This window comes from Trichoderma virens, assembly GCF_000170995.1.
Source record: "Trichoderma virens Gv29-8 chromosome Unknown TRIVIscaffold_1, whole genome shotgun sequence".
NCBI lineage: Eukaryota > Fungi > Ascomycota > Sordariomycetes > Hypocreales > Hypocreaceae > Trichoderma > Trichoderma virens.
This window is the reverse complement of record NW_014013748.1, coordinates 2,377,912-2,403,607: the sequence shown is the minus strand read 5'-3', so window position 1 is coordinate 2,403,607 and position 25,696 is coordinate 2,377,912. Positions and strand designations below refer to the sequence as shown.

Below are 25,696 nucleotides of genomic sequence, written 5' to 3'. Positions count from 1 at the left end.
CATCCCAAGTACAAGACCTGTTATGTACTAAACAAAACTTTAAGAACCAGTGCAATCAACAGAATGACCAAAGCTATAATCACCCTGTCTACCCACAACGGCACTCCATCGCTTCCCGCTCTCGTCCGATTAGCGGTTAAAGAGTTCCGCTGAGTTTCGAGGCCCGCCGTCGGTAATGGTTGTGCTGCTACGCCATCTGGAATGCTGGGAGCAGTCTGGACAAACCCCTCTGCCAGCTCAGCTTCATCAGATATCTCATCATTTCGATCGGGTACAGGAGAAACCTTTGATGAATGAGCTGACGGCGACTGGCCCTTCCTAGCAGTCTCAAGCTCATCTCTCCATTCCATATTTAACTCAGCGGGAACTGATATATCCTGGCATGGGGAGGCGCCTTGTTTACAGCGGTCTTCGCACTCAGCGATAATATCCGCATTTGTTCTGGCGCAGACTGCGCATTTGAAGGACGCTGACTCTTGAGCAAGGCGACGGCGGACCGCTTCAGTAGTTTCCAGGCCCCCTAGCTGACCCAAAACATCTGTTTCCATGAAACTGCGGAGCCTGTGTCATTACGGTTATCAGTTAGTTATCAAAGGCGAACAGAGGTGTATGATGGAGCGTGGAAGTCCTACGCGACAAGGGCGGTTCGGATGCCCCAGGCCGGCTGCCACGTTTCTTCATGATGGCCACTTATGCTGAGGCAGATCTCACGGTTGGCCTCAAAGCGGCCGTTTGGGGTGGAGAAGCGAAAGCTTGGGGGCCGCAGAGGATACGCTGGAGGCAAGATAATTCGGCCATGGTAAACACCCTGGCTGTATGGGGAATTTGGAGGCCCGCGAAGGGTGAAGTGCCATTCGAAGAGGTCCGACTCTAGTGGCTCTGCAGTGTAATCAGGCGACGGCGCATTTGAAAGCTCTGCAGCCTCGCGGACTGGGAGATGCCCGAGTTAGTGCTTCTACAAAGGATGAGACATGACTCTCTACCCTCCTGTCTTGAAGAGATTCGGGGAGAGGGACTAACGTATGCGTCGAATAGTGGGGGATTTAGTGTTAGTTGACGCCGCCATTGGCCGCAGATATCCTTGTGAGTGGCCCGGCGGGCTGAGGGTGGATGGATGGTGATGCTGGAAAGATGGTGGTTCGTTGGATGTCACGGGAGGAAGCAGAGGAAGACAACGGGCCTGGGATCAGGGGAGTTTGCGGAGTACAGGAGCAGTGATGTAGAAAACAGATGGCATCTAGGAAGCTGGTTCCAAGTGTCCACAAATAATATGTAAGATGTCACCGTGGTCTTTTAAATCTGCGACGCAGAGAGGTGATGATGAAAGGTGACATACTAAGTTGGGTGGGTAATAGTCTACCTGTATAGTAGCAGGGTAGGTAGGTACTAAGGTACTACAGTAAGCTGTTGCTAATACGCGTGATAACCTTGGTAGTACCTGGTACCCACCTGTCTGAGCATTCTTTGATGGACTTGATGTAGAATTACAACAAACGGCTATTTTTAAGAAATACTACCTACCTAGGTATTCTACCCATATTTCTATGTATATTCTATCTGGAGAACAACGCAGTATCGCTACTAGAAATTCAAGATTTGGTTCAAGCAGTATATATGAAATACCTAGGTAGGTAGGTAGTAGGTAGGGGACCAGAGAGGTTCCTATACTGTTTATAACAGTGGATGCTTGTCTTAGGACCCATTGAAGCTTCTCACCTTAGTACTAACTAACAACGTCGCTAGTAAACCACTAACAAAACTGTTATCGGGTTGTTAGCGATAACCCCTCTACAACGATGATGCCGATTGTTCTAGTGGGGCCATGTTGCTCCACGCTGGCCAAAGAGTCTCAGTTGCTCAGACTGCTAGCTGTCCTCATAACGGTGCTCGTGCTTGCAAACGTGTTATCATTTCAAGCAAATGATATACAAACCAGTTGAAACCCCCCTCATCCAACAACCAGACAATTTCACACCTGCGTTGAATCAATTGCGGCTCTATCAACCTAGCTGTCCGATTTATTTTTGCCAACACATCGTCTGGCTGTGCTGAGCGTCCAGCATTTTCCCAATGGACTACGAAGCAGTCAAGGAGCAATGGAGCGAGGTGGAGGATCGCGATGGCGTTCGCCTTAGCTGGAATGTCTTCCCCAGCTCTCGAATGGTATTGATTCCGTCCTGAATCTACTTCCTACCAGCTCATAGATCAAACAGGAAGCCTCGAGACTAGTCGCGCCTATAGGCGCTCTATTCACCCCGCTGAAAGAGAAGCCCGAGACGCCTCTGCTCCAATTCGAACCCGTCACATGCAAGCAGCCTTGTCGATCAGTCCTCAATCCTTTCTGGTAAAGCTCTCCCGCGATCAGCCAGCTGTCATAATGTCTTCGTGCAGGGCCTAACTGATGACCATGTTAGCCAAGTGGATGTTCGTGCTCGAGTATGGATCTGCCCATTCTGCTTGTCAAGAAACCAGCTCCCCGCGCATTACAAAGACATCACTGCGAATGCTATCCCACCGGAGCTGCACCCTGCCAATACTACAATCGAATATAGGCTGTCCAGGCCTGCGCCTGCGCCACCTCTGTTCCTCTACGTTGTTGATTTGTGCCAAGAGGAGGACAGTTTGTCTGCACTCAAGGAATCACTAGTCATGAGCCTCAGCCTGCTTCCAGAAAATGCGCTGGTCGGTCTCATCACCTATGGTACAATGGTATGTTTACTCTACATCTCCACATGCGGACGAGTGTTGACCGTTTCCAGGCCCAAGTCCATGAGATTGGCTATGAAGGTTGCGCCAAGTCGTATGTTTTCCGTGGAAGCAAGGACTACTCTGCCAAGAATGTCCAAGATATGCTAGGACTGTCTTCTCAGGGTGCAAGACCCGGAGTGCCGCCACCGGCAGGTCGCCTAATGAATACCGGAGTGGCGACAAGATTTCTCCTGCCTGTTCAGCAAGCCGAATTCCAGCTCACCAAGGTTTTGGAGGCACTGCAAAAAGATCCCTGGCCAACTGCCAGCGACCGGAGAAGTCTTCGTTGCACAGGTGTCGCTCTGAGTGTTGCCATCGGGCTAATGGAATCAACGTTCCAAAACTCTGGTGGCCGCATCATGCTTTTTGCCGGCGGGCCTGCCACTGAAGGACCTGGTATGGTTGTTGGTCCAGAGCTGAGGGAGCCGATGCGCTCACATCACGACATTGATCGCGACAATGTTAAGTGCTACAAGAAAGCGTTGAAGGTGAAGATGACCAGACTGAACAAAGTATCACGGCACCGTAAACTAACATGGCTGATAGTTCTATGATAACCTTGCCAAGCGCACGGCTCATAACGGGCACATTATCGACATATTCGCAGGCTGCCTTGACCAGGTTGGCCTGCTGGAAATGAAGGGGCTTTGCAACTCGACAGGAGGTCATATGATTCTCACTGACAGTTTCACGTCTTCCATGTTCAAGCAGTCATTTGTCCGCATTTTCGAAAAGGACGGCGATGATAACCTCCTCATGGGCTTCAATGCAGTGTTGGAAGTGCTGACGACCAAGGAGCTTAAAGTCACTGGCCTAATCGGGCACGCGGTATCCCTCAACAAGAAGTCGGTTTCGGTTGGCGAGACAGAATGTGGTATTGGTAACACCTGCTCATGGAAAATGTGTGGCATCGACCCCAATTCCAGCTATGGTATTTACTTTGAAGTTGCCAACCAGGGACCGGCAGCTCATCAGCAGGCACCTCAAAAGGGGATGATGCAGTTCTTGACATATTACCAGCACTCCTCGGGCCAATTCCATCTTCGAGTGACAACTATTGCTCGAAATTTGAGCGGCCCTGCCGGAGACCCAGCTATTGCGCAGTCTTTCGACCAGGAAGCAGCAGCTGTCCTCATGTCGCGGATAGCTGTTTTCAAGGCCGAAGTCGACGATGGCCCAGATGTCCTTCGCTGGGTGGACAGAATGTTGATTCGGCTGTGCTCCAGATTTGCAGACTACCGGAAGGATGACCCAACGTCGTTCCGTTTGGAGAAGAACTTCACCCTCTATCCTCAATTCATGTTCCACCTGCGAAGAAGTCAGTTCCTGCAGGTTTTCAACAACTCGCCCGACGAGACTGCCTTTTACCGCCATGTATTGAACCACGAAGATGTCAGCAACTCCCTCGTCATGATTCAGCCGACTCTGGACTCGTACACATTTGACCAGGATGGCGGCCAGCCCGTGCTACTTGACTCTGCGTCCATTCAGCCAACCCACATTTTGCTGCTGGATACCTTCTTCCACATTCTCATCTTCCACGGCGAGACCATTGCCGAGTGGCGAAAGGCTGGTTACCAGGAACAAGAAGGATACGAAAACTTTGCCGCTCTGTTGGAGCAGCCAAAGGAAGACGCCAGAGTAAGCACATGAAGAGAAGTGAATGTTTGTATAGTAACGGCTAACATTGCTCCTAGGATCTCATCACAGACCGGTTCCCGCTCCCCAGATTCATCATCTGCGATGCAGGTGGCTCCCAAGCTAGATTCCTGTTATCCAAACTCAATCCATCAACTACCCATACGACAGGGCCATACGGTGGTGTGGGGGCTACCTCTGCCCAAACCATTTTCACTGACGATGTGTCCCTGCAGACCTTTATGGATCATTTGATGAAGTACGATATGCCAGCAGACCCAGTCTTTATGCGAAATATACTGACAATCATGATAGGCTCGCTGTTAGTGGTACGAATTGAAATGGATAATTTAACAACGGGCGGGACTGTGGGAGCCCGATTAGCTTTTGATAAGAACCAGCCCAAAAGGAAAAAAAAAAAGGTTAAGAATATTAAGAGAATACAATCCATCAATTCACCAAGCATAAGCACGACTCTAGCTTTAAGTCTAATGATAATAATACATAGAACATTTACTGATGACAATAGTTATAACTCTCAGTTCCTTGGAACGAAGAGTCATCATGCTCTGTTGCTCGATTTCGGCGCGCGTTATGGAGAGGCCGCTAAGTAATGTTGGTCAGTTGGGGCTAGAGGCGTTGCCTCAAGCTGAAGCGGAGCCAAGAACAATATGAAGCTGAGAATGCGATGGCCTGCATGGGCGGTCCGGTCTCCACACACGCGAGAACAATGTGAATGAAAATTAATGCGTCAATGAGATTAAAGCGGCCCGGTGATTTAGTGAAATGCGGGTGAAGCGGTACAGATTGTCTCCACGGTGTTGCTTCGCCGCGGCCCTCGTGGAACAATAGCCAGGAACAATGCTTGAGAAGAACAACGGCAGCCCAAGCCAATTCGAAGTCGAAGCCATTTTCACGTCGGTCGCCATAGTATAAAGAGGCACAGGATTCCCGCCATCTGGAAACAAGAACCATCTCATCACCGACAACTCCAATCATCCCAAATCATCAACTAAGCTCACCACTTCCAACCTTCAAATCATCACCACCACTATCAAAATGGCCGCCATCAGGACCACCACCACTATCGGCTGCACCGTCATGGCCAAGCCCAAGCCCACCACCACCGTTGGCTGCAATGTCATGGCCAAGCCCCACGGCAACAACAAGTCCATCTTCGACAAGTACCACACCACCATCGGCTGCACCATCATGTAAACAGCTTCGCATGGCTGGGACATAAGACGATATTGCATCTCTCAGGCAGTGTCACAACCAAACCGACTCTCGATTCAGATGGATGAGATGGACGTCTATTCCCGAATGCGTCGATAATTTTTTTTATTGCAATCATTTCAAACGTTCAGGCCTTGTATTCGACAGCAACACCGTGGAATAACCTGGCTTTTTTCCCCTGCCAACCTCTCAAGCTTATCGACTATTAGATGGCATGACGGCGTGGCTGGATGAGGCAGCATTGAGCTAGCATTTGGGACTTCTGAGAAGGGAGGGATATATGCTTTTCTCATGTACACTATATAACATATATATACCACCAAACAGATTTCTATGTGAAAAAGATCATACAAATATATATATTTCTCACCCAAGATGGATGATTTGTTTTTTTGTCTTTGTGTGGATAGTGTTGGATAGGTATGATTAGCTGACTGCCTTATCTACAGACTAATACAGTAGAGTACTCCGTTAGGTAGTACAATGGAGCATCAACACCCCTGGTCCATCGACTTTAGCCATTGCTTAATCCCTGTCGCGGGAGATGTTAAGCGATCAGATGCATGCATGCATGTACTTGTGCAAACGCGTGGACTCTGCCAATCCATCAATATACGCGAACACAGCCCGCGCACTGGGGCTGAACGACGCTTCGTCCTGTCCAAAGTCCAGCCACTTCGCGCCTGTCAACCAACATCGCCTTTGCACCCTCCGCAGCGACACAGAGCCCGAGCGCCATCGAATCCCATTGCACGACACACAGAGAGAGTTTATTGGCATTTCCTTGACTCGGTAGGTCGTGCGACGCTTGCTACACCGTCCCCCGTCTTCTCTTCCCCCTGTCTTGCAGCACGAGCACACGCATTCAACAAGTCGGGCCATCAATTGTAAACGAGTCTGGCCAGCAGATTGGCATCGCGATCTCGGGTGCACGTACCCCGTCCCTTTCCTCGATAGTCGGCTGTCTGTGTCTCTGCGGGTGTTCTTTGCTTCTGCGTAACCAGGCTTGATGTTGGGCAATAGCGTTTTGTCAACAATCCCTCTGTCTCTCTATCCACGCTGCCTGCGATCCATCTTCTGCTGCTATTATGCTGCACTATGACTCGGTCACTATGGCTGTGCGACGTCGCTTCAGGATTGCTTCAGCCCGAATTCATGTCTTCCTCTTTGTGCTTATACTTTGCATATACTATGTTATCCTGCAATTTTGAATCGTTACTGACCGAGTGCTTTGACGTATAGAGATCTCTCCACATAGCCGCTCTTTCAATCCACGCCTCCTGCTGCTGTTGTTTCACCAAGTGGTCTAACGGAGATTCCTCTTTCTTTGATCCACAAGCGCCGCGAATTTGATCGTTTTGGGGGCTCTGTGAAGCCTTTTCATTGCCTTTCTTTGGCTATATACCCTGTTCCGACAGGTATTCTATTTCCATCACACCACACGACCTTCAACAGCACCGCTTTCCCATGGCGTCATCCGAGGTGGATCAGAAGTATCTGGGTCGAATGGCCAGGAGCGTTGAAAATGACAACACCATACTCTCATCAACACTCTACAAGATCCTGGGGCTTTCTCTCAGGCTCTCTGAGAAGCTTGTAGAGGTCAAGAAGCAGCGCAAACCTGATGCCACGCTCCACGAGAACATCATGCGCATCCTTTGGCTGGCGCGCGAAGGGCTCAAGATGCTTCAAGAATACGTCATCCCCTTTGTCAGCAACTGCGTCGAACTGAAAGTCTTGGCCTATAAGCTACGTGCCAGCTTCTATCACATCTTTGTGCTTTTTCGAAATCAACCTCGCGTGTCCAATATGCCGGGTTGGGATCCCGATGCCGTACCGACTGACCATGTTGCGGATGACTACCAACATATGATACATCATTCTCTTGAAGGTGGCCCGGTTGGCCCCCCTCCTGGCTTTGAAGCCCCGGTCTCGGCACTCTCACTTTCCTTCTTATTGCCTGCCAAGGACTACCTGCCCACAGCACATGAATATTTCGAAGAGGCCGCAGAGTTGGCTGATAAACTTCTCTGGGGCTCACACTCGTTGCGTTTATCAGTCAAGACAGAATATGCAGCGTTTCTTTATGAATGTGTTCACGATGCTAATGCTAGCCGCAGCCTTGCAAGGAACACGATTAATGAGGTCTACGAGGCTACAGAAGGCATGGACGATGACATGTTTCGCGATGCCTGTGAATTGGTCACCGTGCTGGGTAAGATGATGAGGCGTGGCCTCGGATCCAACAACACCCTTCACAGCAAAGCCCAGGCTTTACATTCAGCTCCCTCAGCTGGTGCGACGCCTCCTATCGGCATGGAAAATCCAATATAACCCTCGAATGAGCATGGGTGATGAGCAGCGGGCCGGGATCAACTCCCTCACCAAACGAGGCGAGCCATACCACTCCGCGGAAAATCTCATCAGCAGCCCTTGTTTACGAAACCAACCTCTCGTCATGTATTTTTTTTCACTCAGCGTGCACAAAGCGTATCTATCTACCACTTCACACGTGGACATAATTAAACACATAGCATGTTTACAGTTAATGTTGGTATATATGTATATCCCTATAGTTAATGTTTATTTTTTTTTCTTTCAGGGCAAACCATCTCTTGAACGCGCACAGCTACGTTACGCCGAATTTACCGCTCTGATGGTCGTCAGAAACCTGTTTGATGTCGGCATAAATGAAATATAGGAGCCTTTGGCTCTAATTTGGCTTCATTCGCCTTTCAACAACATGTTCATATGGATTCTCTTCAACTCTGATATTTTAGCTATGGGTAGTGCTTTTTATCTCTTCAGGGGCTTTGAGGCGGGAGGTGAGTGTATCACCGACAACCATCGGCGATTTATGCACCATGAAGAACTAGTTCAATGGTTTTCAACTTGATTTCTTAAGGCGGTCATGATGCTAGCTTAATGGTCCTGACCTAGCTGTTGTCCCCATCTTGCGACGCCTCGCCGGCACATTCATTGGCGATTCACGACTGACTTCGTCGATTCCCGTCTCAAAGGGCTTGTGCCCGCTCAGCGTTGCCAGCTTGATGATGTTCCCATAAGCAAAGGCGACCGATGTTGGCCCAACTCTTACGCTGGGCCCTAGATCACAAACAATCAGTTGCCCTGCATCTTCATCGCTGCCAAATAGGGGCACGGTTTCGTCCACCTCTTCCCAGTCACTCGACGCTGCCCTCCACAACTCCCAGCAGCTGAAGGCCCCAAATTCCTGGCTTTGTGTGCTCGCCATGCGGTTCCGCATCCCCGACATGGCCTGAGGGTGATGTCTATGACGACTTCTCGGCTCGGTGCGAGGCCGGCGGCGAAGACCCAATGCGCTCCCGTCGGACAAAATGCTCCAAACACCAGGGTTACCGATGTGCTTCTTGCGTTCCTTTGCGTCGGCCCAACTGCACCATCCACTGCTCGCACCTACATCGTTCACACTTTGTAGAGAAATCGCGTCGTCGTCATCCTGAGGCGAAAACGTGTGTAGAACACAGTCGCCCGAGACCAGCGCCAAGTAACTAAACGTGAAGGATATCAGTCCTAGCGGCAGGGCATTTGGCGATCGATGGCAGGTGAAGGCGCATGTAAGTGAACGTGGCCGCATCTCTTCTATGGAGAAGGTCCACACGGTATTTCCATCGTCCAGGTTTATAAGATGAACGTGCGTTTTGGACGATGCAAGGAAGTAGGAGAGAGGTGAAAGAGCCACCACTTGGTGGATTTCATCGCTTGCAAGTCTTCTGGAGAGAAGATTCCGCCTTTCCCACGATAAGCCATCTCTTTCCATGATGTGTACATCTCCATTTCGAGATGTTGCTACAAGGCAGACCATCGGATGCTTACCAACTACACAGATGGGAGGAATTCTCGTTAGTCAGCTATACTTATAATACGACAATAAGGGACAAATCGCGGATTCACCTTTACTTAGCAGCGGGCGGGCACATGTCAAGCCTGGGCAGATGGTAGACTTGCGGGTTACTCCCGAGGCCGGCTCTACATCTACTGCAGTCCCGTCCTTCCATACTATGACTGCTCTTGGAACATCTGATGATGCGGTTGGTTCCAGAAAGAAGGCCTCTGGCCTCTGGTTGTAGGTCTCTACAGCCACGGACGAGCCGTGGACATGGGTTATAACATTCCAAAAGATGACCATATCGGATGATAGGATCGCTAGCCAGTCCGAGTCTTCATCCATGGCCACTGCAAGTACGGGAAACTTGACCACGATTTCCCTATCCAGGTTAGAGATTGTGAATCCTTTATTCCTGTGGTTCAGATCCCACAAGCGAATCATACGATCTAGGCCAACAGATATCGCATAGCCTCTTGGGGAGTAAGCGAGCATAGCTATATCGAGTGTGTGCCCCCCAGAGAGTGTTTTCACAGACAGGCTGGACTGGTCACTTGAGTCTTGCAGCTCTTCCGCCTTGGTCTCGTCCTCAGGCAGTAGGTAGCTTATCAATAGACGAAGCAAAGCAACCACAACAATGTCGATGAAGACGAATGTACGCAGTTGGTGGTGGGCAAAGTCATATATCGCCGGTAGTAGCGCGGGCTCTTTCATCATCGGCACTCGGTTGGACCCCTTTTTTACAAACACTAACGGCTCATAGACTCTAGCTATGTAGCTATAGGCTGAAGGCTTTATGAGGCGGATGATTTCACGGGCGGCATCATGATCTTGCAGCCGTAGCCAAGACGTAGGAGTCCTTGCTTGGTGGATATCCTCTAGAGGGGACGCCTCGGGCGATGACACGTTGGGCTCTAGATCCTGGCCATTGTATAGGTGAGCCAATCTCTGGGAAATATCGCCACCACCGAAAAAGTGAGACTGCGCGATGATGATGAAGCTTATCATGACGATTGTGCCCGCAATGCGTGTTGACAGAGCGATTTTCCCTTCAAGCATACGCTTCACCCAGGACGGGTTCTCTCGAACGCGGCGTGCTTTTCGTTTGCGACGCATAGCCTCTTTGGCGAGAGCATCCCCAAGCTCCATTCGACGCACGTCAACACTGAGGACAGAGATGAAGAAGCTGGAAAGGAAGAGAAAGTCGAGCACAATGGCAATTGCCGCAAAGATGCAGAATGCGGATACGCTTGGCGTAACAACATAGGACAAGCCAAGGAGGATCAAGAAGTTTTGAACAGTGCTGACCAGGGCAGTAGGCGCAGTCTCTCCAAAGGCAGAACCTATCCTGCTGCTTGTGCTTTCTCCTGAGGGAGTGCGAACAACAGCATCCATCAGACGAAGAATATGCTCCAAGCTCATGGATAGTATGACGAGGGGATATGCAGCTCGTGGGATGCGAGACAAGTCGATTTGGAAGACGCCGCAAATGGTGAAGCTTGCCGCAATCGACATGATAATCTGAGTCATGACTGTGACAATGAGGCCCAGTTTGGACTTGACGGCGCGAACCTTGGACACTTGCTGGAGGAAGTACAACAGGGATAGCGTATAGGCTAAAGCAAGAATGATGGAATCCTGCACCGACATGGGCCTGAATTGGAACTCATAGAGTTGACTAGCCGACACATGGCCGCTCGGAGGATATATATCCCATTTGTCGCCCACCTTGAGAGGCAAGGACGGTGCTACGGCCTCCCACTGGCGCCCAACGGGGGAATCAGTTCGATACAGCAGAGTGATGACGAGAGCATCGGCGGCCAACAAGCGGCGGTCCTCGAATCGCTTCCCACTGAAAACGATGGAATGTCGCAGAGTGATGTTTGCGGGAGTGGTGTGGTTCTTCCTGGCATTGACCGTGGCCAGGATATCGTCGTCGGCCAGAATGCGCTCGCGGGAGCAGTTCCAATACAGCAGCGGCGAATGGAATATCCACGACTGGTTGGTCAAGCCATTGACGATGTGGAGAGCATCCCGCTGAGCTGGAGTCAGGGGAGATTCGGAGTCACTGGGGGGAGGGAGCAGGCCAAAGGATCTGCTGGGGCCGAAGTCGCGGGTATCGCCCAGAAGCTCATCCTGCAAATCAAGGGCCGACAGGAGGATGTCGTGACTCAATGCCTGCATGTAGCTCGAATGGACCCAGATGGAGCGCATAACAATGTCAGGACTGGCTGTGCTATCATAGGGCAGCGGCTGAGCGGCGGTCCAGACATGGCGAGGCAGGGTCGAGGCGCCGTTGATGACATGGCTGGTGTAGATGAAGGGCAGCGGGTAGATTAGAAACGAGGCCACGGCGACGGAGATGAGCAGCGTGGTGATTGCATAGCGGGAGGCATGGCGGCCATAGCGAGTGAGGACTCTTCGAAGCGGGTGAGACGCCGAGAGGACGGGGGCCTCTGTTGTTCTAAGGGTTAATCATCAATCAGCCCTGATGAGATAGATGGAAGCGGCAGGATCTGGAGTCACGTCCTCACCCTCGCAGTGGATAGAGCAGGTACCAGATCATTTGCGAGACGCTGTGAGACTGGGCATGGCTTCGTAGTCTTTCTGGCGTTGCGATTGGCACCTGGTCTGAATTGATGGAATGAGGTGATGATGGCAAGTCAAGTGAAAAAGCCGCTGCTGAGGATGGGGTGAGCTGTCAGGCCCCAGTGTATAAGCAACATTGCATCGTATCGGAGATCTGCCACGGCGCCTTACCCAGAAGGTACCAGATGGCGATCGCTCAAAGGGATGTCATGTCATGTGTTCCGATACTTGCGCTTGGCAGGCACTAACTGACTGGAGGATTTCCAGGGGGGGTTGCCAGCCACTGAAGACGCGGGAGAAGCGCCTCTGGATTCCGGGTATAGGCATGTAGATACCTGGTATCTGCAGCATTCAATACCGTAGAATCAGGTAGGTACTAGTACCTAGACTGCTGCTTACTAGGTATGTATTGTGGTCACCGATGAGACAAAAGCAGAAAAGAAGAAGAAACATGATACAATATTAGGTACCTATAAAAGCAATAACTACTAGTGCCAGCTTTCTCTGCGTCCACCTACCATTTCTTGGGTACCTACCTGACTGTCACTGTTGGAAAGCATACAACTGGAAGTTACATGTACAGTTACCTTCACACTACCAGGTACTTGATACTCCGCACTGCAGGGGGCTCCATTCCCACCTCCCAACGGCTTCTCCAAACCCTCCAACTTCAACTTCTGACTCGTCGGGCTTGCAGTTGCAATTGGCAGCCCCTGCGACCTCCGTTATCATGGCAAGGCAATAGAGTCGTGGCTGAGGGAATCCCGAGTGCTTGCCAGCCCTCCCGCCTTCGCCTTTGCTGCAGTTGCACTTCTTCAAAAACACCAACAAACTCGCTCGTCACGCAATCATGGCTTCCGAGGCGGATTCTCTGCAGAATGGCAGCCAGGGAGCTGCTGCCCCCAATCCCTTCAATTTCCAGACCCAAGTGATATCCACCGCGCCGGTCAAATCCGTTCGTCAGCCCAATCAAACCAAGATGCAGCAGCGTCTTCAACTGACACTTCGAGTAACAGAACGTCGGTCAGCGTCGTGGACATCGCTACAAGCACAGTAGCGTGTCCGCCCAGCACCAAATCTTCCAAGAACCGCCCCCAAGACCGCCCCCCGTCCTTCCCGCCTCGCTCCCGACGCCCACCATCAAGGAAGCATGGAAAAGCCTCCAGCGAGACCAGCGAATGCGGCTCTACTGGGGCTTGTGCCATGTCGCCATTGCCATCTTCATCTTCTATCGGTCCGGCGGCTCCCTCGCGGCAATGGCCCTGTCTCACCTTGTCTTCTTCGACGCCGGTAGCGCTGCCGTGTGTGTCGTTGTCGATGTACTGGGCAATTTCGAAGTTTGGCGCCGCAGCAGTATCAGACATCCGTTTGGCCTTGAACGAGCCGAGATCCTGGCAGGATTCGCCATGTCCATTTTCCTGCTCTTCGGCGGATTTGACCTCCTCTCGCACAACCTCAAACACATTCTCGAGTCTGTTGGCAACCACGAAGCCCACCACGACCATGACCACGATCGAATCTCCACGGGCTCTCTTGACCTTGTGTCGGCTGCTGCCATTGCGAGCACGCTCGTGTCTGCATATGGACTGAAAAACCATGCGCGCATTGCTAAAGTCATGAGAGTGTCCTATCTGGCCACTCTTCCCAGCATCCTCTCCAACCCCTTTCACTTCCTCACCCTCTTCTTCTCCGCCCTTATTTCGTTGTTGCCCCTGCTATCCATTTCCTTGTATGCCTGGCTTGACCGGCTAATTTGCGCCGTCATTTCTCTTGCAATGTTTAGTCTGGGCATGCGTGTTGCTGTTGCTCAGGGATTGATGCTCCTCATGAGCTATGGCGGCAATAAGGGTGACGTTGGCGTCACAGCCGTCCTCCGTGAGATTGAATCCGAGTCGGGCATCGCCCGTGTAGAAGGCGCTCAGTTCTGGCAGGTTCACTATGGCCTGTGTATGGCCAACCTAAAAGTCATCATCACAAATGGGTACGATGAGCTCGCACTGGGAAAGCTGCGCAATCGTATCTCGGCCTTGATCCAAAACAGATTAGGAGAGGGCTATGGCACTGGAGGAAATGTGAGGTGGGAAGTGACTCTAGAAACGACTGTTGATGCCACCATTTGATTTAAAAGAAACAGTCAGGCTCGCATGCTTCCTTATTCTCAACGCTCTGTGTTTGTTCAACTAGACTAGGGTAGTTACATAGATTGACGCATAGACAATAGTTTATATAATCAGCGAAGCATAATGAGCAGTCATAATTTAGCGGAGAGATGTCATCACCACACATTCGAGTTCATAAACCGAACAAGCCAATACAATAGCTAACATGTGCAGAATGCCTGCAATCTGGGGGTTTGCGATGACAGGCTTAGCTCAAAAGAGCCCCCACCGTCCTCGGTCCTTGTTCGCCGCTCCTCTTCGTCCGTTCGCTCCATGTTCCCTGTCTCTGCCTTCTAATTGCCGCAGGCTGTCCATTTTCTCAAGTACCAACTCTAGGAGTTCCTTCTTCCGGATGACATCAAGGTGCCGGCGAATCTTGGGATCTTCCTTGGCGAACTTCTCAACTTCATCTGCGGACAGGTGTCGTCCAAGACGAAGATCTAGCTCCCGCGGGAAGTTGTAGTAGAACTCGGAAAGCAACTCTACGTTGAGGAAGAGAACAGCCGTGGAAGCCAGCTTGGTGGCGGCGGCATCCAAAAACACCTCTGGGCAGTAATACTTGTTCTTGGGATTGTTGCACTGCTTGGCTTTGACGGCCAGCATTCGCATCTTGATGATGTCGGCCCTGTCTCGAAGGAAGACAGCTTCTCTGCCTATATTGATGTTAAAAATGATAAATCGTGCGTATAGGCAGCATTGACAAGAGAAACTTACCTTTACTCAGAAGAGCAGCGCTAAATCCTCCCGCACCGCTTCGTCCATCGCCCTCTACGGCGATGTCGCCTTTTCGTGCCTTATCTATAAAGGTCATGACCTCTTTTAATTTCCTTCGTCCACCAACAGCAGGTTCTAAGCTGGCCAGCGCAGCCTCACAGTCCTGCAGCTCCTTCTTCAGCACGCTGCCAACATGCTCACGGCCCTGGTTCCACTCTCTTTCATCAATCTCAATGTCGAATTTGAAGGGCTTAATGCAGTTCTCAACCTGATCACTGGTGCTGTAGAACCTCTCGTTCAGAATGGTCGACGCGGCTTCAACGATAGCCTTCTTTGCAAAAGGATGGCTCACAAAGCTTGAATTGGTCAGTAGCTTGTCAACATGAGCTTGAAGAGATGTGGCAATGACCGTCGTTGCCAAACGTCCCACTCCAAGCTTGGTGAGGGCCGAGATTGAAGCGTCCAGCTGGCGACGCCAGTAGAGAGAGTCGGGATCAGCCTTGGGGAGGTCGGCGATACTATCGAGATCGTATTTCGCTGGCGCCAGGTCCGTCACTGGCTTATTCCAGTATCTTGCGGCCAGCAGGTCCAGCACTTTCTGATCAAGCTCGCTCTTCAAAAGCTCGTGCATTTCCGGGCGCCCAAATCCCTCGGTAAACTGTTTGAATGAATGCTTGAAAGCGTCGAGACTCTCGGCAAGATAAGACTCGGCAGAGAGCGGGCGATCGTTGTACTGAACCTTGAACTCGTATGTTGCCTCTTCCAATTCCTGTCTAATAGCGTCGCTTGTGCTCTGTAAGCTAGATGACATGGTCTGTTCCAAAACACGCATTAATGTCTTTCGAAGATTTATTGTGCCCACGTTGACGCCTGCGTCTGGTCCGAATTCGAGAGGGTGGGAGGAAAAGAAGGAATTTTCATTCTTGGCGATGGTGGAAAGGAGATCTGACGAGCCCATTTTGAAAAGACCCTGTGACGTCGGCGCCTTTGAGACAACGCCGACGTAACCTAACCGAAGAGGATACTGTTTATCGTTGAGGATGGTGGCACCGCGGGCAGGGTCAACCAAATCCATCTTGGTAATGACTCCAATGGTTCGTTCACCTCGGGGATCGACTCTGCGAGATGCCCTAAGGGCTGCCGAGTTGGCCAGATCAACATCTGCGGCAGAGATGGCGAGAATGACATTTGGAGGCTGGATATACTTGTCACACAATTCGGAAATCTTCTGTTTCAGCTGCAATGGCTGGTTCTGACCCACAACCTGGATGTAACCGGGCAGGTCGATGAGGGAAAGATCGGGAACATTGCGAGAATAGATGGTCAGGTGAATAGGATCGTGCGAGACGCACTCGGCGTCCGAAACGGCCAGGTTCAGCTCTGTCAATGTTCGCTGAATCGAGGAAAAATCGGAAATTTTTCGTAAACCAAGATCCGGGAATTCTCCATATTCTTCAGCCGAGTCGGGTGTGTTGACCAGAGTCAATTCAATCGGTCTCCGAGTAACCATGTTGTTTCCCTTGGGCAGAAACTCGTGGCCGACGATGGCCTCCAGCACTGAGCTCTTTCCAGACGATTGCGAGCCGATGACGACGATTGATGGCAAAGTAAGAGAGCTGGACTGGCCGACTTTCTGTAAGATGGTCCGAATTTCAATCATTTTCTTCGTCAAAACCATCATTTGATCGTCTTTGGAGCCTTGCAGCGAATCTCTGGGATCGTCATCTTCCGATTTGTCGTAGCCAACGGCGGCGGCTGAAGCACCAACAGCTGCAGCTGCGCCGACCTTACTGTGCTTGGGATCGCCATTGGGTCCTCCTGAGCCCCCAGAGCCTGGAGACTCTGGAGTCCCCAACATCTTTTTCAGCCAGTCAGGCACCTCCACTCGCTCCTTTGTGTTTTCCCATCCCTGGCGTGTTTGATCGGCGACATCTTTGGCACTCCCGTATAGACTAGATGCCGTGCCCGTCACCGTGTCCAAGGTGTTGTTGAAGATTGAGATGGCATAGTTGCCGGCCTCTGTAATTCAGTAAGTAAAAAAAGCCACCCCCCAATGCAGGAGATATCTGTAATGACATACGCGTAGCTTGGTACTGAACCCAGGCAAAGGTGCCAATGGCCAGCCCACCAAACATGGCAGGAATCCTGGCAAACTTCACCACCAGCTTCGGCAGGAAGCGAACAAAGGAGGCATTTCGAACAATGACCTGGTTGTGGAAGGAATTGCCTCCAAACCACATGCGCCTTCGAGTCTCCCGGATCGCGGCATCAGCCCGCAACAGGCCTCCAGTTGGAAATCGGTGTAAGTGACGAACGCTGGTGGCGGCGGAGGTATTTCTTGCCGCCACAGGCCGCAGACTAGCTGCGAGGAACCGGCCGCTCATCGTGGTCGGGCTCTTGCAGTCTGGGCAGCTGCTCTGTTGACGACCATAAGGCCCAGCACCGCCTCAAGCTCAAGACAAAGAATGAGGCCTTGCAAGGATTGATGCTGCAATGGCAGGAATATTAACTAGTAGCTTGCATAGATCCAAACAGTGGAAGATCGGGTACCTATAGCAGGTCCTAGCTAATGCCGCTGGGCGCCGAGGACAGCCCACTCTTATCGCCACGTGACGGCCTTATCGGCGCAACTTTCCGACAAAATTTCTGGATTTGCTTCTGCTTGAGCGCCTGCGAGACGGACGCAAGCCGTTTTACCTGCGATTGTCGCTGCATCCAGCATCATGGCGATTCAGAAAAAGCACGGCAAAGGCCGCTTGGACAAGTGGTACAAGCTTGCCAAGGAAAAAGGTTACCGTGCCCGTTCTGCTTTCAAGCTGGTCCAGCTGAACAAGAAATATGGTTTCCTGGAGAAGAGCAAAGTCCTGCTGGATCTTTGCGCCGCGCCTGGTGTAAGTTTTGCCGCCTAATTTGGGGGAGATTGTGATTTGATATGCAAATAAGTGCAGGGGAAAGGAGAGAGAAAAAAACTAATGTCTCTCTAGGGATGGCTACAAGTTGCAGCAGAGACTATGCCGGTCAACAGTCTGATTGTTGGAGTCGACCTGGCGCCCATCAAGCCCATTCCCAGGGTCATCACCTTCCAGAGCGACATCACTACAGACAAGTGCCGTGCTACCATCCGTCAACACTTCAAGACATGGAAAGCGGATGCAGTTTTACACGATGGTGCTCCCAATGTTGGTACTGCTTGGGCTCAGGACTCTTTCAACCAGGCAGAGCTCGCACTGCATTCCTTGAAGCTCGCGACCGAATTTCTTGCCGAAGGAGGCACGTTTGTGACCAAGGTTTTCAGATCCAAAGATTACAACCCATTGCTATGGGTGCTGAATCAATTGTTCACCAAAGTCGAAGCCACCAAACCCCCCTCTTCCCGAAACGTCTCGGCCGAAATTTTCGTCGTTTGCCGCGGATACAAAGCGCCCAAGCATATTGACCCTCGCTTGTTGGACGCGAGGTCAGTCTTCGCAGAACTTTCTGGCGCCACCCCAAACAACGAAGCCAAGGTCTATAACCCAGAGGTGAAGAAGCGGAAGCGTGATGGTTACGAAGACGGGGAGTACATACAGTTCAAAGAAATTGCAGCGAGCAGCTTCATCCAGACAAATGACCCCATAGCGATTCTTGGTTCCTATAATAAGCTCTCCTTTGCTCAGGCGCCCAATGGCGACATTGCGCTTGCTGCTCTGGATAAGCTACCCGAAACAACTGCCGAGATTCGAGAATGCTGCGCTGATCTGAAGGTTCTTGGGCGCAAGGAATTCAAACTTCTTCTCAAATGGAGACTGAGGGTGCGAGAAATCTTTGGCCTCTCACAAAAGAAGTCAGCAGCTACCACTGAAGCCGAGGAAGTGGTTGGTGTAGAATCAATGGACGAAGAGTTGCGAATTCAAGAAGAGCTGCAAGCCCTGAAAGACACAGAGAATGCCAAGAGGAAGCGAGAGAGGCGCAAAGAAAATGAACAAAAGCGCAAAGAGATCATCAGGATGCAGTTAAACATGATGGCGCCTATGGACATTGGTATGGAAGAATCGGGGCCGCTGGGAGAAGGAGCCATGTTTTCTCTAAAGACCATTGACAAGACTGGTGGCATGAACCGTTTCTCTCGGGGCAAAATGGCCGTCTCAAATTCGAAAGAGCCGAAAGATCTCGAAGAGGATATCTCCACAGAGCCAGTTGAGAGCGACAGCGAAGAAGACCATCTGGACACGGAGCTCGATGCCATGTACGAGCAGTTCAGAGAGCGCAAACTGGAGGCGGACGCCAAGTACCGCGCAAAAAAGGCAAGGAAAGAGCACAAGGATGATGAGTGGGAGGGCCTCTCAGCAGGTGAAGAAGCCGAGAGTGACGCAAGCGAGCTGGAGGAAGATGACGACTCGTCCGATGATGACGAAGATGGCGCTCTACCTACCAATGGATTCTTGACGGATTTAGATGGCCAGACAGGGGAACCCAAAGACGGTTTATCAAGAAAAGCATCAGCTTTCTTCAGCCAGGATATCTTCAAAGAGATAACCGGAGGCTCTCTTCTTGGGGAAGAGGAGGATGAGACGACTGAGGCTTCTAGTACAATCGCGCGCTCACAAGTGCTACCTACACGGGCAGCAACCCAAAAGGCATCTCTAAATGAACAGGAGGATGATTCAGAAGATGACGGAGGATTCGAGGTCGTTAAGGCGGACGATGATGACAACTGGGAAGACAAAGAGAGGCGACGATCGGATGGAAGACCTGGTAAGTTTACTCACCATCAATCACCCTATTACTTAGACGAACATGGCTAACTTGAAAAAAAGATATCGATATTATCACGGCCGAAGCAATGACACTTGCACACCAGCTTGCCACGGGGCAGAAGACAACCCACGATGCTATCGACGATGGTTTCAATAAGCGCGCGTTCCGCGACAGGGATGGATTGCCCGAATGGTTCCTTGATGACGAAGGCAAACACGACAAGCCCATGAAGCCAATCACAAAGGCGGCAGCCAATGCCATCAAGGAGAAGCTGAGAGCCTTCAACGCCCGACCAATCAAGAAGGTGCGAGAAGCAAAGGCACGAAAGAAGTTCAAGACGGCCCAGAAGCTAGAGAAGCTGAAGAAGAAGTCGGACATGCTTGCCGCTGATGAAGGCATGACGGAGAAGGAGAAGGCGGAGAGCATATCTAAGCTTATCAGCAGGGCCAACCGTCAAAAGCCTCGACAGCCAGCCAAGCTCGTTGTCGCCAGAGGATTGAACAAGGGTATCCAGGGCCGGCCAAAGGGTGTCAAGGGACGATACAGAATTGTCGATGCCAGGATGAAGAAGGAGCTGCGAGCGCAAAAGAGGATTCAAAAAAGGAAGAAATAAAGGGGAAGCGTACAGTCATGTATATATTAGTTCTACTCCGCAGCGGGATGTTGGATTCTATTCGATGATTTGTCTGCAGGAAGCATAGAGTGCTTTTTGGTTCCAAGATCGCGAAGAAACGAGGTGATGGGATAGAGGGGGCCGCTGAAGTCCATATCGTACCTAATATAGAATGTTAGAAAGCAACCCTGTTTTCGCAGGCAAATTCATCATTTTTGGATTTACCAATAGTTAATAGCGAGGACGAATCCTTCGCCATCATCAATGCAGGACTGCTTGACCTTGTGATACCTTTGAGCAGAGATTAGTGAGAAAACACAACTACCAAAAGCTCATGATCGAACACAAAAAGGGCCATTCTCATAATGCCAGTCAGGTTCACTTACCACATAGCAGGGAGATACAGCATGTCTCCAGGATCCAGCGTCACATGAAGAGGCCTTGCCAAGGCAGACACGGGCGAGGCATTCCGCTCAGGATCATCGGGATCCCAAGTCGCCAGCGGCACCGGAGGAGAATCCGGGTCAAGGCGAAGCGTGAAGCCCTGGCCCTCTCGCACGTACGTTGCCGGCAAAAGCAGATCCTCGTTGACGCAAGCGTGGAGCAGCGGAGGGAGCAATACGAAGTGCTTTCTGCCCACAATTTGCACAAAGATGTTTTCAAAGTTGTCCTTGTGCAGACATGTTGTGGATCGCGAGTTTCCGATCCATAGGTTGATGGCGTCTGGCTCTTTCCCCAGGGCTATCCGTGCAAATGGAATGTCTCTTAGGGCATCGGGATACAGAGGGAGATACTCATCCCGAAGATTGTCATTTTCTCCAATGAAGAAATCAAATCAGCGAATAGTTCAAACATCAACTCCTTATACATAGTAGGAAGAAAGAAGGAAAGAAGGAAAGAGCCTGCATCTCACGGGTTTGGGCATATCTCACTTCAGAGTCGAGAGCAAACGCCGGGTCCGTCTCCTGCTGAGTGATGTATGCAAAGAAGTCGCCAAACAGCTGAGTCTCCTCATGAGGCTTTGCGATGACAGTGGCTTGATGCTGAGCCGAGAACGTTGGAGCATCGGCATTGCTATCGTCGGTGGGCTGTTAGATGGATAAACCAAGAGGAAGTAGGCATATCGATGTTCTTCTTACCCAAACGGAGTAACCGCAACATTCACAGACTGGCCCTCGAGAACCGTCTTCAGATAGGCAGCGTTCCATTTCTTCGTTGCCTTCCAGCTGGAAGCGCCTCCCCGGATCACGAACGGCGTGTTGCGAGCCACATAGCGCATGAACTCAAGAGGGCTCGGCTCTGAGAAGAGCTCTTCCACAGTGGAAGCATTGAGCTCATTAAACGTCTTGATTAGATTCTCGAGCGAGCTGTCTAGATCCGACACAGCCATTTTTAAACATCAGATTTAAGAGGAAATAAAGGAGTGCTACATTTTCATCAAGAAGTATTGGAAGACGCTTCTCTCAAGTTACTCCAAGTAGGTGTTTTGCTTGGATAGAATACTTTTTTGGAATTATGTAATAAGTAGTATGCAACTAATGAATTGACGCCGAATTGCACACAGATATGTGTATGCCTTGGTTTACTGCAATGATTGATTTTAAACATCCCAATGCTGTTTCATGTTACCAAAAACACTCTATAGTCTAATTATTATTACAGCTACCCTCTTCTTATTCTTGGCTGTTTCTGGTCAAACTGGCCGCATCGTTAGCTCATATCCCCTCGCGACAACATCGGCAGTTGCTTCTTACTAGAGAACTTCAAACTCATTAAAGCGCTCCAAGTGGGTAGCGCTGCGTCGATAGGGTTCCAAAAGCTTGGTAACCTTTGACTGCCTCCGCAGAGTAGCCTTGGCCGCAAGACGGACGACTGTATTGGAGCCCTGGAACTCGGGGTCGAATACCAAGAGCTGGACATCGCCGCCTTTGTGCTTCTCCAGCCCGACAATGGTAAGGGAATGTTCTTGATGCTCTCCGTTAGTCTCAGGTTCAATGGGATTTGGTGGGTAGCCTACTAGGTCGCTGCAGATATATCGGCGGAAGCAGAGTAGACTGCACCTTGCTGTCCATACTTCCTACTGCACCTTGTTGAAAATAACGCTCGATTGCGTCCAGCAGGCGGCTTGAAGCATTGTCGTCTTCACCAGACGCCTTGAAAGACTGTACCGAGCACCTGCCTTTGTCGTTAGATATATGGGGCAAATGGTGACATGTTTGAATGATACTTACGGAAACCCCATGCTGGCGAAGAACGCTTGGGCCTGTGATGAAGAGGAGGATGAGTATGAGAGCGTCGACCAGTACAGACACCCAAAGGAGCCCTTACCTCTGGTGTTCCAATGTATTTTCGCGTCCTTCTGATACCTCCTGTCTCAATGCGGCCACGAGCGTTGTATCCGCGATCCCAGGCTGTCTCAATCATGTCCTGTATTTGGAAGATGTCGGGGATATCGTCTCCCAACTGCTCCCATCCTGTCGCATGGGTGCCAATGATGTGCGAGGAGAGAACTTGTATGTTGCGATAGCCGCAGAAAGCACCTATATGACTATGGATAAGTTGCTCGCTTCTACTTGCAGTCGATTGTGTGGTATGAGAGGTCTTGAATCACCTTCTCTGTTTAGCTTTGCCACATGTTGGACATCTGGATGGCATAGATACGCATACTCAGTCCGTGAACTCAACTCAAGCAGGTGTTGCAAGGCCGGTATGACACCTGCGAGGGAGGCAATGTTACTCAGTCAATTCGTAAATGGAATAGAGTCGCTCGAGAGGCTCTTACCAGCAGCGCGAAGGTCGCCTTTCGTTTCCAGTAGCTTGACAAGCCAGACAGGCATTTCTTCCTCGTGGGCATATTTCCCAAGCTGCAGTGTCTGATATGCGCCATGTCATTAGTTATGCGCTGGAGATGCATCGATGGTTAGGAGAGCATAGACGAACCCCAAGCCTCGACGCCGACTGTGTGCCCGACCGGCTGGTTGGGGGGCGAACTGAAGCATCCAGCGACTCTTTAGTTCTGCTTCGGACAGCCGCCGCCTCCTTCGGAGAGCGCAATCCGCGCCCGGGAAGAAGGCGTTTCCATGACTGGCTGACGACGATTCGGTTTGTTCGACTGGGAATCAACGATGCCGGAAAAGGCCGCCTGGATCGCGATACTGCGCCTGTCCGCTGGCCCCCGATATGCGCATTGTCTGGTGTTGTCGAAATCTCGTCGGGCTCGGTAATCGCCATGCATCGATCGGTTGAGGAATCGTGGTGTTGTGGCGTCATGATAGCCAAGGGAGCGCAGTGACATGCTCGATCTCGGCATCAGCTGCACATGGGCTTTGCGGCAAAGGTTTGGTTAGCGTCGAGGTCAGCAATACAGTAGTTGCACCCAATGGAGAACAAACAAGGCAGTGCCGCTCCCCCCCGTCAGGCTGGAACAGCGGAAGGGACCAGCGCTTTGAGCATCGATTTCATGTCGTTGTTTGAGCATGGGTTGGGCCTGGCAAGGTGAAGTGGAATTGTTTGTGTCAATTGCAGCGCTCTGTTAGTACCTACCAAATACCTGGCAGTAGTTCGCGTGACTCGGTCTGCGACTTGAGGCCAAGACATTACCAAGTACTCGGTACCTGCGGAGTGCGATCCGGTGTGTTGTGGGTTCCAGCCAGCTGACCGTTGCCGCGGCTGCTATTCTCAAGACGGGCAGGCAAATATTTTACTTCAGGTACCAGCAAGGTACTCAAATCATTTGATGGTGCTAATAACAAGCTGCTTGAAAAGAGTCAATCTATCAACCGCAATACCTCTAACAAAGCTCATTGCAGCGCAGCTATCGAGCTCCAAAATGGCTCCCACCATCCACTTCATCACCGGCAATGCGAACAAGCTGAAGGAAGTCAAGGCTATCCTGGAGCCGCAGATTGAGGTTCACAACCAGCCGCTGGATCTTGAGGAGATCCAGGGAACGATTGAAGAGGTTGCCGATTCGAAATGCCGTCGAGCTGCTGACTTGGTATGACTGCTCATTCTCTCATAAGAATTGAGGAAAAAAGAAAGGAAAGCCTAACATGGTAAACCGCAATTGAGGTAAACGGACCGGTGCTTGTTGAAGACACAGCGCTCTGTTTCAATGCTCTCGGAGGCTTACCTGGGCCCTACATGTAAGCCCTCCGCCGCGGTGCCGCAAAGGTTGCGTCTTGACTGATTTGTGATGGACGAAATAGCAAGTGGTTTCTGGATAGGACTGGTCATCAAGGCCTGAACAACCTTCTTGCGGCATACGAGGATAAGTCCGCAGAGGCCGTTTGCACATTTGCATACTCGCCAGGACCTGGCCGTGACCCAATCATCTTCCAAGGACGGACGCCGGTAAGCCATACCGACTTGGGGGGTAAAATGATGCCATTCTTACATATTCTGTTACCAGGGTCGGATTGTGCCTGCACGAGGCCCTTCGAAGTTTGGTAAGAGATGAACCCCGCAGGTGCCTTTCCAAGCAGATGCTAACGAAAAACCATGGCCAGGCTGGGACCCGGTATTTGAGTTTGAAGGGAAGACGTAGGTCATATGCTGTCTCAGATGATTTTCAGCGGTGGCCATAGGCTAATGTCATTTTTGTTAGTTATGCCGAGATGGAGTCTGCGGAGAAGAACAAGATATCGCATCGTGCTCGAGCTCTGAAGAAGCTGCAGGCGTGGTTTGAGAGCCAACAGGAGACGGCATAATGATAGACAGTTTGGTCATGTATTGGATGAAACCAAATGGTGGTTGGCAAAGTAAATGTGCAAAATGAGCTATAGAAGGAATATTATTTCTCTCTCACACACACATATATATCGCCGTATAAGGTAAGTTACGTCTGATTTCACCATGCAGTCGAAGAGTTGGGTGATTGTAAATTGTGACCTCAAGCTGTGCCTTGCATCCCAACAGCTGCAGGCGGTGTAGGCCCAGCCCGTGATGAGTTGAGGGTAAGAGGTGATTGGCACATGTACATGCACCGCAAACGGGCACTAAGGCAAGGTACCGGGTACTTTGGCACCCCAGTTCATCAGGTCCCTCGTACGTACCTTTGTACTATACCTCAGTACCTCACAATTCAACTCCAAAGTTCATATCTCTCTCTCTTATCTCTCTCTCTCACTTCATCTCTCTCTTTCAAATCCCCGTCCTCCTTGCGGGGAAAGAAACCGGAGTGACTGAGCAATCACCGAATCAAAACCAAACCAAATCAAATCAAATGCAGGGAAACAAAAGACAATGGTCAACGTCCCGGCAAATGCTCACGTCCCTGTGGGGGCGGCTTCGCCTTTTCAGCTCGCATGGTTCGGGGCCCCTGTCTCTGTCTCTGCTTGGCCCATCTCATTAATCAATCCATGGACAGGGATTTGATTAAAACCGATCAAGCCACCA

General features: G+C 50.9%; 11 protein-coding genes across 11 annotated transcripts; 6 read left to right on the top strand and 5 right to left on the bottom strand.

Annotated features, from left to right (window-relative positions):
- Nucleotides 1–20: 20 nt before the first annotated feature.
- Nucleotides 21–1,258, bottom strand: TRIVIDRAFT_73371 (uncharacterized protein; the record flags this gene model as incomplete). Its single annotated transcript, XM_014106223.1, has 3 exons — nucleotides 21–561; nucleotides 633–930; nucleotides 1,021–1,258. 3 exons carry the CDS (start codon nucleotides 1,064–1,066, stop codon nucleotides 21–23), a joined length of 885 nt encoding a protein of 294 aa, XP_013961698.1.
- A 628-nt stretch (nucleotides 1,259–1,886) lies between these two features.
- Nucleotides 1,887–4,908, top strand: TRIVIDRAFT_86033 (sec23 protein; the record flags this gene model as incomplete). Its single annotated transcript, XM_014106222.1, has 7 exons — nucleotides 1,887–2,163; nucleotides 2,214–2,344; nucleotides 2,415–2,709; nucleotides 2,760–3,236; nucleotides 3,295–4,389; nucleotides 4,446–4,645; nucleotides 4,702–4,908. The coding sequence occupies 7 exons, from the start codon at nucleotides 2,071–2,073 to the stop codon at nucleotides 4,724–4,726; spliced, it is 2,316 nt and encodes a 771-aa protein (XP_013961697.1).
- Nucleotides 4,909–5,375: 467 nt separating this feature from the next.
- TRIVIDRAFT_91991 (uncharacterized protein) lies at nucleotides 5,376–5,973 on the top strand (the record flags this gene model as incomplete). The annotated part of the gene is made up of 1 exon (XM_014106221.1): nucleotides 5,376–5,973. The coding sequence occupies one exon, from the start codon at nucleotides 5,446–5,448 to the stop codon at nucleotides 5,602–5,604; it is 159 nt and encodes a 52-aa protein (XP_013961696.1).
- A 1,116-nt stretch (nucleotides 5,974–7,089) lies between these two features.
- TRIVIDRAFT_25381 (14-3-3 protein) lies at nucleotides 7,090–7,815 on the top strand (the record flags this gene model as incomplete). The annotated part of the gene is made up of 1 exon (XM_014105478.1): nucleotides 7,090–7,815. A coding segment is annotated over one exon (726 nt), but the record flags the coding sequence as incomplete, so codon positions are not given.
- A 724-nt stretch (nucleotides 7,816–8,539) lies between these two features.
- TRIVIDRAFT_140706 (uncharacterized protein) lies at nucleotides 8,540–12,053 on the bottom strand (the record flags this gene model as incomplete). Its single annotated transcript, XM_014106220.1, has 3 exons — nucleotides 8,540–9,480; nucleotides 9,541–11,951; nucleotides 12,022–12,053. The coding sequence occupies 3 exons, from the start codon at nucleotides 12,051–12,053 to the stop codon at nucleotides 8,540–8,542; spliced, it is 3,384 nt and encodes a 1,127-aa protein (XP_013961695.1).
- Nucleotides 12,054–12,747: 694 nt separating this feature from the next.
- On the top strand, nucleotides 12,748–15,590 carry TRIVIDRAFT_229154 (uncharacterized protein; the record flags this gene model as incomplete). The annotated part of the gene is made up of 3 exons (XM_014106219.1): nucleotides 12,748–13,031; nucleotides 13,093–14,888; nucleotides 14,950–15,590. The coding sequence occupies 2 exons, from the start codon at nucleotides 12,927–12,929 to the stop codon at nucleotides 14,194–14,196; spliced, it is 1,209 nt and encodes a 402-aa protein (XP_013961694.1).
- Nucleotides 12,748–17,460, bottom strand: TRIVIDRAFT_79614 (uncharacterized protein; the record flags this gene model as incomplete). The annotated part of the gene is made up of 4 exons (XM_014106218.1): nucleotides 12,748–13,031; nucleotides 13,093–14,888; nucleotides 14,950–16,968; nucleotides 17,030–17,460. 3 exons carry the CDS (start codon nucleotides 17,331–17,333, stop codon nucleotides 14,449–14,451), a joined length of 2,763 nt encoding a protein of 920 aa, XP_013961693.1.
- A 212-nt stretch (nucleotides 17,461–17,672) lies between these two features.
- On the top strand, nucleotides 17,673–20,299 carry TRIVIDRAFT_63244 (uncharacterized protein; the record flags this gene model as incomplete). Its single annotated transcript, XM_014106217.1, has 3 exons — nucleotides 17,673–17,840; nucleotides 17,934–19,683; nucleotides 19,746–20,299. 3 exons carry the CDS (start codon nucleotides 17,673–17,675, stop codon nucleotides 20,297–20,299), a joined length of 2,472 nt encoding a protein of 823 aa, XP_013961692.1.
- Nucleotides 20,300–20,520: 221 nt separating this feature from the next.
- On the bottom strand, nucleotides 20,521–21,689 carry TRIVIDRAFT_33744 (uncharacterized protein; the record flags this gene model as incomplete). Its single annotated transcript, XM_014106216.1, has 4 exons — nucleotides 20,521–20,590; nucleotides 20,686–21,115; nucleotides 21,213–21,373; nucleotides 21,439–21,689. The coding sequence occupies 4 exons, from the start codon at nucleotides 21,687–21,689 to the stop codon at nucleotides 20,521–20,523; spliced, it is 912 nt and encodes a 303-aa protein (XP_013961691.1).
- Nucleotides 21,690–22,052: 363 nt separating this feature from the next.
- Nucleotides 22,053–23,166, bottom strand: TRIVIDRAFT_141409 (uncharacterized protein; the record flags this gene model as incomplete). Its single annotated transcript, XM_014106215.1, has 6 exons — nucleotides 22,053–22,264; nucleotides 22,317–22,474; nucleotides 22,531–22,562; nucleotides 22,628–22,839; nucleotides 22,911–23,015; nucleotides 23,082–23,166. Coding segments are annotated over 6 exons (804 nt in total), but the record flags the coding sequence as incomplete, so codon positions are not given.
- Nucleotides 23,167–24,058: 892 nt separating this feature from the next.
- TRIVIDRAFT_86022 (uncharacterized protein) lies at nucleotides 24,059–25,108 on the top strand (the record flags this gene model as incomplete). Its single annotated transcript, XM_014106214.1, has 6 exons — nucleotides 24,059–24,296; nucleotides 24,371–24,444; nucleotides 24,508–24,652; nucleotides 24,711–24,747; nucleotides 24,808–24,841; nucleotides 24,906–25,108. 6 exons carry the CDS (start codon nucleotides 24,129–24,131, stop codon nucleotides 25,006–25,008), a joined length of 561 nt encoding a protein of 186 aa, XP_013961689.1.
- Nucleotides 25,109–25,696: the final 588 nt, after the last annotated feature.